The 12938-nt window shown below is 41.6% G+C and overlaps 1 protein-coding gene across 1 annotated transcript in view; it reads left to right on the top strand.

The window, feature by feature from the left end:
• The first annotated feature begins 4449 nt into the window (after positions 1 to 4449).
• FBN2 (fibrillin 2) overlaps positions 4450 to 12938 on the top strand; it is a 275441-nt gene continuing 266952 nt past the window's right edge. The window contains 4 exon segments of the mRNA XM_030567977.1: positions 4450 to 5200; positions 6051 to 6133; positions 10562 to 10660; positions 11194 to 11289. Of these exon segments, the coding sequence (XP_030423837.1) occupies positions 4983 to 5200; positions 6051 to 6133; positions 10562 to 10660; positions 11194 to 11289 (496 nt within the window). The 5' untranslated portion in view covers positions 4450 to 4982.

Genomic DNA, 12938 nt, shown 5'->3' on the forward strand with positions numbered 1-12938 from the left:
AAGGAGCTGTTTAATTGCAGCATAGATAGTTTGGAATCAGGCTACAGCTCAAGCTCCAGGGCCCTCCCATCTCACAGAGCTCTGCAGCCCAGGCTTGAGCCTGAGCCCAAACATCTACACCACAATTAAACAGCCCCTTAGTCCATGCCCTGTAAGTCTGAGTCAGCTGGCATAGGCCAGCGGTGTAGGTTTTTAAGTGCTGTGTAGACATACCCAGAGGGGGCTGTTGTAGTCAGGAGTGTGAGACCAGGAAAATCATCTTGGCAACAGCATTCTGAATAGACTTGAGTCAAGCAAGGTTGCAGTACACAAAGTCCTAAATGAGGAGGTTGCAGCGGTTAAAATGGAAACTGTATGGTGAAAGAGTTCCAGCTGTGTGGACAAAGAAGAAAAGGCCTGAATGTGAGGATCCACCTAGAGGACACAGATGACATCCACATTACAGGCTTGAGTAACAGTGAGGCTGGTGGTGGTGGTGGCTACAGTTTTGGAGAAGGAAGAGAATGGACAGGAAAAGTTCAAGAGCCCAATTTTGGCCATGTTGATTTTAACATAACATCTGGACATTGACAAAGCCTGAGATAGCTCATTAGAAAAACAAACTAGATTTCTGAGTCATTGGCACACTGATAGTAGTCAGTCATGCTTCCACATAAGAGCACTCAATGTATGTCTACTCTGAAATAATAAACTCATGGCTAGTGCAGACTGTGGGGCTATAAAACAAAATAGACATTTGGGCTTGGGCTGGAGCCCAGGCTTTTGAACCTGGAATTCCAGAGCCTGGGCTCCAGCCTGAGCCCAAACGTGTATGCTGCAATTTTATAGCCCCAAGAGCCATCTGATAACAGCCACCTGTGGGTATTTTTTTATTGCAGTGTAGATGTACCCTGTGTGACATTAGGCTCCAAATTCCAACATTAAAAGGTGACTTAAGCACTTAGTACCTGAGTCTTATTGAGACTCAATAGATAAGTCATAATTTGCTCCGTTGAAAGTGGGAGTGACCCACCAAAAACAACCCCACAGACTTTTTTGGGATTGAAATATAAATCCCAAAAATTTCCATGTGTTTGGAATACAATTTCACAATTTACTTTTTTCAGTATTTTTATTTTACTGTATATTTTGCACCCATTTAAAAATACTTATACTGTACTGAGGGAAACTTTGCTAGCCAAATTATTTTTTTATTATATATATAATTTTAATCACAGTAGCCATTTTAAGTTTTAAATGACTAAATGTATGCAAATATGGTATCAAATGTACATAAACTGAAAAATTATGGATCTAATCCTTCAGCCCTTGTTCAGGCAAGTGACTTTAAATTAAATGGAAGACTTTTTCTAAAACACAGGGTTCTTCCACTATAGACTCAAATGTTCTCAATTCTATAAAAGGTTCTCAATTCTATAAAATAAAAGCAAGCTGGGTAAGGATTCCTAGAGAAAAGGGTTAGTTTTTATGCTGACAGTCTGTTGGCATGTGTACTTTTTTAATAGTTGTATAGGCATCTAGACTTGGATAGATGCTTTTAATATATCTAAGTAAATAATGTGGGTGAATATGTATTTAAGCTCACTAATCAAATATGGACACAGAACATCCTGTTCAAGATTAAAAATGATCATATGGCCAACAGCTCAAACTTATATGGATCCTATTTTACTAAAGTAATAGTATGACAAATCACACTTTGCACTATTTTCAGACTACTAATAAACTAGGATTATATATACTTCTCCTGCTCTTTTCCCCAATAAAGGATCGTTTTTGGAAAAAGTCAAGTAGTTAGGAAAAAAAGAATACATCCCTAAACTAGCCAGTTTTAAAGGGAACAGTTTGATATATCAAAATTGAGACTTGACTGTTTTCTGCTCAGATAGGAAATAAGATTTCATGATCTGTCACTATTGGTAAGATATGGCATAGAACTTCAGCTACTAGCTGTCTAGCTATTTTCCTTCCAGCTTCATCTGTTACAAGATCTCTGTATACCATGCTGAAGCTGGAGAAGAGAATTAAGAGTCACTGTGACAGTCTACTTTGATCATCATCCTGTTCCTATTACGCTTCTGGCGTTTAGCGCAGCAACAAACACCTCCACTCCTGTTTCTGGCAAGTCTTTCAATGGCTCCCCAGCTGTGCCATGGGTTTTTCAGCTTGGCTGCCACAGTTCTTCACCATGTTATTTTTGGGTAGCCTCATTTTCACTTGTCTTCAAGTGTCCATCTTATTGCTACTCTGGTGATGGAACCAGTTTCCATCCAAAGCATATAACCGATCCGTCTCCAATGCCTCCTGACAATGATGGCACTCAGATCCTCTTGCCTGCACTGGGTCAGTGGAGGACATAATTATAATGACCTAGCTCTAGAAGAACTAGACCTTTGACAACGTTTGGTTGGTAACACAGTATTCTTCCCTACATTAATTTGAAATGGCAGTGATTCCTTCAGCCTCTGAAGGCAGATACTGTCTCAAAAGGTCCATTTTTCCCCTCAGAAGGTGTGACCCAACCTCAGACTGAAGGACAGTTTTTACTGCAAGGGTATAATCCTCATCCCTTTCATGGGTGCCAGGTTTTGGTGGTGCCTCAAATGCATCCCAAGCAGTGCCACCCCTGTCCATAGGTTGGACTGTGGGGGGACCCATGCTTCAGGGAGATGCAGGGTTTAGGGTGGCCTGGGAAGTTAACAGGGAGCTTGGCACCAGCAGCAAGTATCCTGCCCCCAGCCCCTGCTGCTCTGCCAGTTCCTGGCATCCCCTAGACTGGCACCCTATGAAGCAGGGGGCCCCCAAAAGTGCAGAGCCCAGGGAGGTTGCCCTAGTCCAACCTAGGGACAGCAGGACGGCTCTGAAAATTTAAACCCAAACATTGGTGGAGCTGGGCTCACGTTCTTGACTATCGATGGAGTACTGGCATCCTGGGCCCATGTAAGTTGTTGCCTATGATCCTTTCTGCATCTCTTTCCCACCTGAAAATAGAAGTAAAAATTGCTAGCTCTGTGCAGGTAGCCAGAAGCTACTTGGAAAAAGTACCAAGGTACAGTAGTAGCCATGATATTGTGAGAAGTCTTCCTCAATAGCATTTTAATTGCTCAGGCCTGAACGATTAAACTAAGAAAACTGAATGTCCCCCATTTACTATGAGAGCAATGACAAATGTTTGTAGAAAACAAAGCTACTCACCCCTGGTTTAGGTTGGTCAGACTCTCAAACTTTTAAGGTGAACCCACCCCAGTTTTTGAGCATTTGTTCAATTTTCAACAAATCTAGGTGTGTTTCTGGGTTTGGGTGGAAACCAAGCAAACAGAGACAAGAAATCGGGTAAACAAGCTGATTCTTGCTTTGATGTTTGAGGTTTATTTGAAATGGAAACACAAAGGAACCTCAACAAGCAGAAACATTTAAGCAAAGTAAAGAAAGATTTGCAGATCATAACTTGTTATTATCCTGGCCTTCCAGAGAAGTCACTAAACTCTCATACAAATACACAAGGTTAAAAAAGGACAAAAGATGAAAATCTGATTCCCCTCTAGAGCGCTACTGGTGTCCTCATTTAACTGCCGAGGTTTAGCTACTCAACCGCAGGCCTCCTGGAAGAATAAACATTCATTGTCTGGGCTCCCCAAGGCAACCCCTCCTCCCGCTGGACTGAAATTAGAACAAAGTCAGGCAAAAGGTCAGGGACGGAAAGAGCGCAATTACGTGCCCTTTTCACCGCAGCTAACTGTCCAATTTCCTCAACAGACCTCAGCTGCAGGACGGCTCCCGCCACCGAAGGGGCTGCTGCACTGCAGTTCTGCCCACCTCCCCCAATGCCCCTTATGTAATCAGGTCTGTGGTCTTCTTGCATGTGAGTGTCGGTGCGTTCGAGATCCACTTCTGTGCCTCAGAGAGAAATAAATCCCTATAGGGGAAGGGGCGGACTTCGCTTGGGGAGCACCTCTGCACACGTGGTTCTAACGCGCCCTGGCACGTGGAAGGAGAGGGTCCCCGCTACCCAAACGGTTGCTAAGGAAAGCAAGCAAGCGAGGGACCAAGGCAGCTTTTCCTTTCCAAGAGGGCCCCCGCCACAGCGCCGTCTCCTGAGCGCTCGCTGCACCGAGCCGCCCCGAGGCGCGAGGGGGAGAAAGGCGAAGTCATGGAACCGGGGGGCAAGCGGCCCGTGAAATGAAAGGACGGACACCACGGGAACCCCGCTCGCAGTCTCCTTGCCCCGCCTCCCTCTTATAACTTCATCCTCGCCCATCCCCCTCTCCGACTTCCTCTCTCCCGCAACCCCTCCTCCTTCCCCCCACCTCCCCATCTCTTCCCGCTGCACCTCTCCCTCCTCCCGCCCGTTCTCAGCCCCTCCTCTTCCCCACCCATCTCCCCCTGGCTGCAGCCCCGCGCCCTCCTTGCTGCGCTCCCACGTGCTGGGAGCTGCGCTCTGCTCCCCGCTGACTGACAGGCAGGCGGCCGCCCTGCCTCAAAACCCTTCAGCGCCTCGCATCCTTCAGCTCGCTCCTCCGCAGAGCAGCACTCCAGCCCGCGGCTGCAGCGTCCGGGGCCCCTTCACCTTCCTGGCTTCGCCGCCTCTCCAGGATCCGTCTGTCAAACCGCCTGCTCTTCGGCCGGGATTGCTCTGCGCTCGGTGCAGCCTGGCTTTGCCCTAGTGACTCCTGGGGGTGCCGGGAGCTTCGCGGGGCCGGGCTGAAGCTCACCTCGGTCCCCGCTCTTTTGTAAATACGAAGCGCGTTGCGGAGCGATGCAGCGTGGAGCCCGCGGCGCCCCGGCGCGTGCTCTCCCCGCGGCTTGCTGAAGGCTCTTTGGAAGAGGCGGCTGCAGCACCGTCCCTCCCGGGCAGGGAAAGAAGGAGCAGCGGCACCCCAGCTGCCGAGCGCTGCGGCCTGAAGGCGCCCGCCGAGTGGAAGTTTAATTATTTTGCACCCGGCCTCCCTCCTGCTCGGGTTTTGCAGTTGTCTAGTCGCAGGATGGGGAGACGGCGCGGGCTTTGCCCGCAGCTTTATTGCTTGTGGCTGGGCTGTGTCGTGCTGTGGGTGCAGGGAGCAGCCGGGCAGCAAAAGCAACAGCAGGTCCGGCCCGTGGGGGGATCAGACGCCATCTACCCAAACTCGGAGAATCGGGAGGAGGGAGCAGGGGCCGCAACCAGCCGGGTCCGCAGGAGAGGCCAGCAGGATGTGCTCAGGGGGTAGGAAGCACTTCACCGCAAACGCACTAACATGCAACTCACAGCTCCTGCACACAATGCAGCATAGCCACCCCAGAGCAGCCCCTTCCCGCCCACCTCTCTGCAACACAGCGCCACAAGCACTTCCATGCAGTCCACAAGCAGCTCCATGTAACCCCCACAACTAAAGCGATACATCCCGCAATCCCTCCAGGCAGTCCACAGCCCCAGGCAAGCCCTATTCCCCAACATCTCAGTGGAATCCCCACACCGCTACCTTCGCGCAATTCACAGTGGTCTCCATGGAACCTCTCCCCACTTCAAAACCGCAACCGGTAGCTCTTGTCTTGTCTTCTTCACACATGACATTTCCTTTCAGACTCATAACTACAATTCAGTGTCGTTTTAATTCTAGATTTTGGCCACGATTTTAAAAAATAGCCTCTTAGATACTGTGATTATGTTTGAAAATAGTTATTTGCACGTGAAGGTAAATGTGAAAAAGTGGTGCTATTAACAAGTAACAAATACTGCTTCAATTTTGTGATCATTGGTATTACAGCCTTAAAAAAACTTTTGAGTTAGGCTCTGTTTTGCATGTTAAACGATGTGCTTGCAAAAGAGGATCGTTTTGTTTGGTTTGAGGAGGAATTTTGGTTTAAGGTAGTGGTGGAAGGTGCTTTTTCTTTGTTTTTTTTTTTATTATTTGGAGGGAGGGGAGTTGTTTGCTTTTGTTTAGCAGTTCATACAGTTTTTGTTTTGTTGTACGTGGGCTGTAGATTATTTCCTTACTGCATATGTAAAAAACCTGGATGTGCCTTTCCAATGACTGACATTTTTGTGTGCACATTTATTTGTATGTATGTGACAGACCAAACGTATGTGGCTCTAGATTCCACTCCTACTGTTGCCCTGGATGGAAAACGCTCCCTGGAGGAAATCAGTGTATTGTTCGTAAGTGTCTGGCTTTTGGTTTTTACATTCTCATAGGAAATAATTTTCTCTGAATTTTTCTGCTGCATCCGGTATAAGATAGTGGAATATATCTTGTAATTCATTTTGGCAAGTTCAGACTCCTAGGTTACACTTCAAAAATGAAATGATAGATTTAGTGGCTCACAGTTCCTATAATGGAAATCTTAGGAATGCCTCAAATAAAATACAGTGATTTGCCAAGAGACATTGATCAATTTAGTTTTAAAAAAATCGTAAATTAAGTGATCAATGCTGAAAAAAAAATCAAGCAAATGGGATCTGAAGTTTTCTAAAATTTCTGTGGTAAATTTGGAATTGCAGTATAATGATACGATTGGAAAGTTTTTCTTATCCAGGTGTGTTCACTTATTTTCCTGCTTGTCATTTTTAGTTATGTTTTAATAGTTGTAAAGCATGGAGGCTCAATGATTATTGCTCTGGTCATGCTAAATTTTGTGCTGACAGATCTGGCTATTGTTGAAATAGTTTGGCAAAAAAAGGAGTCTGCTGAGCAGTCTACTTAAGAGAAGTTGTCTCCCTAAAAAGGAAATATAAAATTTAAGGGGTTTTGTCTGTTTAAATTACTGTCCATTTTAGAAGTGTGCTTTTTGCTCTTTGAACTTCAGCTTTAATGAAAACTGCACCTACTCATCCTACCCTTTGACTAGCTTGGGTTACTTTCTTATCTAATAAATACATAAAATTTTGCAGTTCAAGAACACATTGCTCTCCAGTTCTACTGTGATGTGCTTTGCAATGCCTCGTCTAACAAATCAGACATTCAGTGGGGGATGGGAGGAAAATCCATTGGTTTATAGAAGTTAGAGATGGAAAGACCTGCCATGTCATTGAGGCCATTCCCTTGGCAGCACATGACTACTGGCTTTCTCACTTTGGTTTATTTTACGTAGTTAAGTCAGTTTTGTTAACATTATCTCCAACTATGCCAGATATTCTTGATCTTAGGTTTACCTTAATGTTTTACAGGGAAAGAAAGGATAATTACAAATTCAGAAGATAGCAGTACCAAACTAGCTGTTGAATAATAGGAGCACCTGAGTGTGCTTAATCCTGTTTTTGTGGTTAATGGTTGATTCTGAAAGTTACTTTAATGTAAATTTTATGAACAGCATGTAAGGACAAATTTTAAATTCTCATTGTAATCTCTAAAAATCTGCCCAGTAGTACATACTAAGGGCCTGATCCTAGAATCTATTCACAAGCTAAATTTGAATTTGACTTGTGTGACTTATTTGCTCAAAGGACCCTATCCTACTCCCACTGAACTCAGGATAAAAGTCCTGTTGACCTCAGTGGTGCAGAAATTGGGCCAAAATGACTACGAGATTGGGTAAATGTCTTGTACATGATGCTGTTTTTAATAGATGTTTTTGATTATGAAATAGTTTAGGAACACATTTCTACATTCATACTCTGCTTGTGTTGTGACTAGAGACTCCTTTAGAACACTTTGTAGTTACAGCCTTTTCTGTTCAAACTAAATGGCTGCTCCGCTAGCTGTACCCCAATGGAGATTCATCTTGTGCCAGCAAAGAGTTCTTTTGCCTATATAGCTTATACCAGTTCCCCAAATGAAATAAGCGTTGTGGTTTTTTTGTTTTTGTTTTGTTTTGTTGTTTGCCAATATAAATTCACCTACATTGGGGCTTTTTGCCAGTTTTAAAAAACGTAAAGAATCATGCCCTAACCAACCAACATGATTATACTGTGAAAACTTTCTAGTGTAGACTTGGCCTTACTCAGGAAATTGAGCCGGCCCATTTTTCTGTGGGTTAATAAATGACTTAAAAAATCAACTCTGGGTCTCTGGTGTTGGCCATGTATTACATTCAGATGCCTGACTCTTGCTTTTCAGTTAGACAATTAAAAAGGATTCTGTTTTGTTTTGTTTTTGTTTTTGTTTTTTGCATTAATCAAGGCAGTGCTACTAATTTTAACAAAACAGTGAATTCAAGTGAATTCTCTCTTCCTCTCCACTCCAATGGGAATTTCTTCAATGATCTTTTTTCCAAATCTGCCCCGTTAGATAGTGATATTTGTTCAGCTTCTCTACCCCCAACTCCTATAAAAGAGTTGGTATCTATATATTCTGATTTTTGAATATCAGACTCAACATGTCCTCTTTCTGAGTCTACTGGAATGATAAAGATGAATAAGTTTTCTGTGAAGAAAATCTGTTCAAGGTTTTTGTTGTGGTAACTGTCTGAGGACAGTAAAGAGGAAGAAGCATGTGTTTATGGCTCAAATGGCACCTGAAGACTCCTTTGCCAACAAGGTTTTCGTTCTGCTTTATTTTTAATTTGGTTTTGCTGTTATATTGCTATGATGTCAGGTTAGGAGCTGAACTCTCTCTGCTTAGATATCTTGGAAAAGAGTCTCTTGAGGTGGAACTATTTAATTTACCCATCCCAATTCTTGGGAAACCATGAGAATCCTATTTACTGATAATGTGTCAGGTGGAATTTAGCCTGGGGGTTATATGAATGAGGTTTAGTTGAATTTTTGGTAGGCTAGGTTAACAATTTGTCATGTATTCCTTGAAAAGAGTTAATTTCAGCACATATTAACTGAGACATCACACTGCATTGCAACTTCTGTCTAAAAGCGTTCATCAGTTTAGAAACTATAATCCGGTTATTTGGTTGCAAGGTCTCTGAGTACTTCTATCATTTTGTAATGAATGTATCCAATTATAGAGATACTGTATATAACATTTTTCTGAATCAAATTCATTGAAGTTTAGGTCAGCAGAAGGTAAGGTTGTGCAAGGACAACATATTCATAGATGGAAGTGAGAGGTTTAGAAGTGTCCATGGTCTGCAAATGTGAGCTAGGGATTGTGTGACTTTAATAGAGAATTTCAAGGAGCACATGTGAAAAATCGTGCCTAGTTTGGCTTTGATAAGGAGCTTCTATTTTCAGGGGAAAGGTGTTAAGAAAGTTGATAAGTCTCCTAGAGAGAATGTATTTTCTTGCTCCATTAGCCAAATAAATAATATACTTTATTTTTGTTTTGATAAGAAAGTTAGATTTCTTCTCATTTCATTAACATTTTTTCTTAAGTCTGAACCCAGGATACAAAATTCTGGGACAGATGCAGTTCCTATCTGGGCTTTCTTAGGTAGGGGCTAGGAAAGCAATGTTGCACACTAAAAATTTCCGTTGTATTCTTCCATTAGGAAGAACAGGGTTTCTATCTCTTTCCCACTCCCACAAAACTAGTGGAGGTGTTAGGCCTTCAGAGCATGTGGGTCTCCCAAGAACCATGGGGCCTGAGGTCATCTATATTTGAACTCTGCATGTGTACTGTCTCCTACGATAACTTGTTCTTCAGTGGTGTTTGTGTGGGGTGCTGGCTCCACTAATGTTCTGGGGCTTGTACAACCCCCCGCCCCCGCAACACTTATATGGCCTTAATCAGGACAGAGTTCAGGATTTGGCCCTTAGCATTTTCATGCTTCTATAGTTGTTCTGTGAGTGGAACATCCGTTAGAGTCAGCGGGGAAATATGCGTGCATGAAGATAGCAATAGATGGTTAATATTAGCACAGCCCATTACATAACATGTATGTACTGCCCAGAGAATTTCATAAAACTACAGTCCTAAAGACAGTATGGAAGTGTTTGTGTGTTTGCCTGATTTCATTAATTCTTTATAGGAAGGTTTATTTAACGGGATAATATCACATCTGATATGAACCTAAATATGAACCACTGTCCTTCCTCAAAAGGTCAGCTTGAGTTTTAAAATCTGTCTTTAATCAGGAAAGGATAAGTAATTCTCCACAATGAGGTCTGAAATCATTTTTAAATTAACATTTTTTAAAATACATGACCCAAACAAAACCCGTCCAATAACCTGAATTTGTAATATGTAGTGCTTTTGTTTTGAGAGGGCATCATGTGCAGTCACATCTCAGTTTCCTACTTGGACTGTCTTTAGGTCATTCTGTCTAAAACTTATAGTTTTTACTCTATTCTATTGCCTGTTTTGGAGGCTGTTGTTTCTAATTAGGAAAAAAAGTGTTTGTTTGTTTGTTTGTTTTTGGTTTTGTTTTCCATTTTAAGACTACTATTTGGAGAGTTATATTTTGGTCCTTTCCATCTTCAGAGTGTTGTTTTGCATTTGATCACAGAAATGATTTACCAAAAAACAACTCTTTCTACTATTTTTGAGGGGTTTTTTTTGGCATATATCTAACATATTGTTTAACTGCATCTCTGAATTAAGCAATTTTCTGGCTTGGTTCAAGGCACGCATGTTTTCTGACTTACTTTTGTTTCAAACAATAAATTATGAGTTTGGTTCATTAACCTGCATTTCTTTTATAACTTAATTCTGAAAACATTGCTATTCACAGTCTTCTTAAATGCTTTCTTCCTCAGCAATTTGTAGAAATAGTTGTGGTGATGGATTTTGTTCCCGTCCTAATATGTGCACTTGCTCCAGTGGACAAATATCACCTACCTGTGGATCAAAATCTAGTAAGGACTTAAAATATTTGCATTGCTTTTAGAGAGCTCTCTTAAACTGATCTACAATAAGCATCCATTTTTTCAAAAATACTTTAATGTATAGAACAAATGCCTTAAAAATAGTCATCATGTATACAAATATATAATTTATACTTACTGCTTTAGTTTCATCAGTAGGCCTTGCTAGCTGAGTGATATGACAAACACATATAGAGACCTTGAATACATACACATCTTGTAATACAATTTTCTAATTCTGAATTTTTGCATGAAAAGTGGGTTTCAAAATCCTTCTAGATATGTAGGTTTTGCAAGTTGTGCCATATATGATTGGAGAAGTTATTTTCCGTAGATTTTATTTTAAATGTCTTGATAATTTGTCACACAAATGTAGGCATATGTACACGTTCTTTAAATGGCTATCTCCGTTCAAATGTGTATTATGTGTATATGTGCTTTTGAATGACTTTACTGTTAGCCACTTTTGGAAGCCTATTATAATATGAAAATTAATTTGTGTGTGTATATGTGTTCTTTTGTAGTACAGCAGTGCAGTATCAGATGCATGAATGGTGGTACTTGTGCAGATGACCAATGCCAGTGCCAGAAGGGGTACATTGGAACTTACTGTGGACAACGTAAGTAACTTCTGTTTCATGCTTAAATTTGACAAGCAGGGATCAATCCTACAATCCTTGCTCATTTGAGTAGCTTGGCGTGTATAGGAGAACAAAAGAATCCAGTTCTATACATAAGGTTACATAGGCAGAGACATTGTGCCATGTCTGACGATGTAATACAGAAGTCCCTTGCTATGTGGACCAGATGGGGCTGCAACTATGCTACTGTCTCGAGTCCTTGAGAGGTGAGACTATCAATAAAAGAGAATTGTATAAGGTAGTCGGTAGGTAAGCAAGTAGGAGTAAGCGAATGAAGTAAAAAGAAAACTTACATTGAATAGCAAGAAAAAAACTATGATGGAGACATAAGTGGAAGATCATCTTAAAGAAATAATGACAGCCCCATTGAAACCTGGGCAAGGCACTGGGGAACATTCCATGGAGCAACCTTGCATGTGTCATGATATATTAGATGACTTTTCACATTTTTATGATGATTTTGGGGTACTTTTCCCATGAGAATTAGATAGTTCTAAGGGATCCTCAGTAGCAAAAGTGCTTTTTTTATTGCTTTAAAGCCTAGGGCATAAACCCTAGAGAGTCTTACTCAGGCCAGTCAATGGGAGTCGGGTTGGATCCTTGAGCACTGATCTGCAAAGAGCTGCGCATGCGCAAATCCCTGGATTGCACAGAGCACACTGGAGGATCAGGGCTTTAGTTAGGGCTTCAGGATTTGGCCTCTAGACATAGGACTGAAAGTCATGTTTAAATTGTAACATAAATATATTTAAATTAAACCTTCATTGTGATTCATTTTGAGATTTAAAAAAAAAACAACCCTTCTTCCACAAAATATTGTAATTCATCCACTGCGTGCTATAACAGCAACACAGAAGTTGCTTCATTTAATACATGGGACCAACATCTTGAGTGAAAAGTAATTCAGTTTTATAGGCCTTGATAAGAAATAAGAGCTTTATTGCGCTTCTAGATAATACTACATTTTTATGTCTTTCCCTTTCTAATATAGAGGTCAGTCGAAGTGGACTATATGTGCATTTTTTCCAATGTAAAAGATTTAACAAAGAGTTGTTCTGGCACAGGGTAGTCAAGTGCTTTATAACCTGTCCCTAAGCTCTAGGGACCTTAGTTGGAAGACTGCCTAGAAGCTTTAAGACCAGAATCTCTCTTTGCTGTTGCTCAGGCATGTTGTAAAGACAGTGGAACTGTCCTGTAGTTGCAATCTGTTCTTTCAGAGCACCTGATATTTCTGCTCAGAGCAGTATAGCCTTGGAAATAGTGAGCCCTGAATTAGGCAGAATTGATTTAAGACACTAAAATTAATCTTTTCAGTATGATAGTTGAACTCTCTTTTTCACAGTAGTATTCTATTTATAAATGCATACTTTCCTAGAGGCCCAGTGAAAATTCTTGCAGGCTAAAAAAGGAAAGGTTGCTCTGAGAGAATTGCTGTATACGAGCAACATCACTTATTTTGCTAGGAAGTTCATACTTCATTGTTTCAAGAATATATATGACATTGATTGGATTCTAATGGATTTTAGGACATTCATTGTTTGATTCACCCAAATTTGTACATGGTTTGTGTGTGCAAATTGTAACTCACCAGTAGATTTATTATTGGAGAAGGCACATGATATTTCTAG

Source organism: Gopherus evgoodei, chromosome 6, assembly GCF_007399415.2.
Source record: "Gopherus evgoodei ecotype Sinaloan lineage chromosome 6, rGopEvg1_v1.p, whole genome shotgun sequence".
Taxonomy (NCBI): Eukaryota; Metazoa; Chordata; order Testudines; family Testudinidae; genus Gopherus; species Gopherus evgoodei.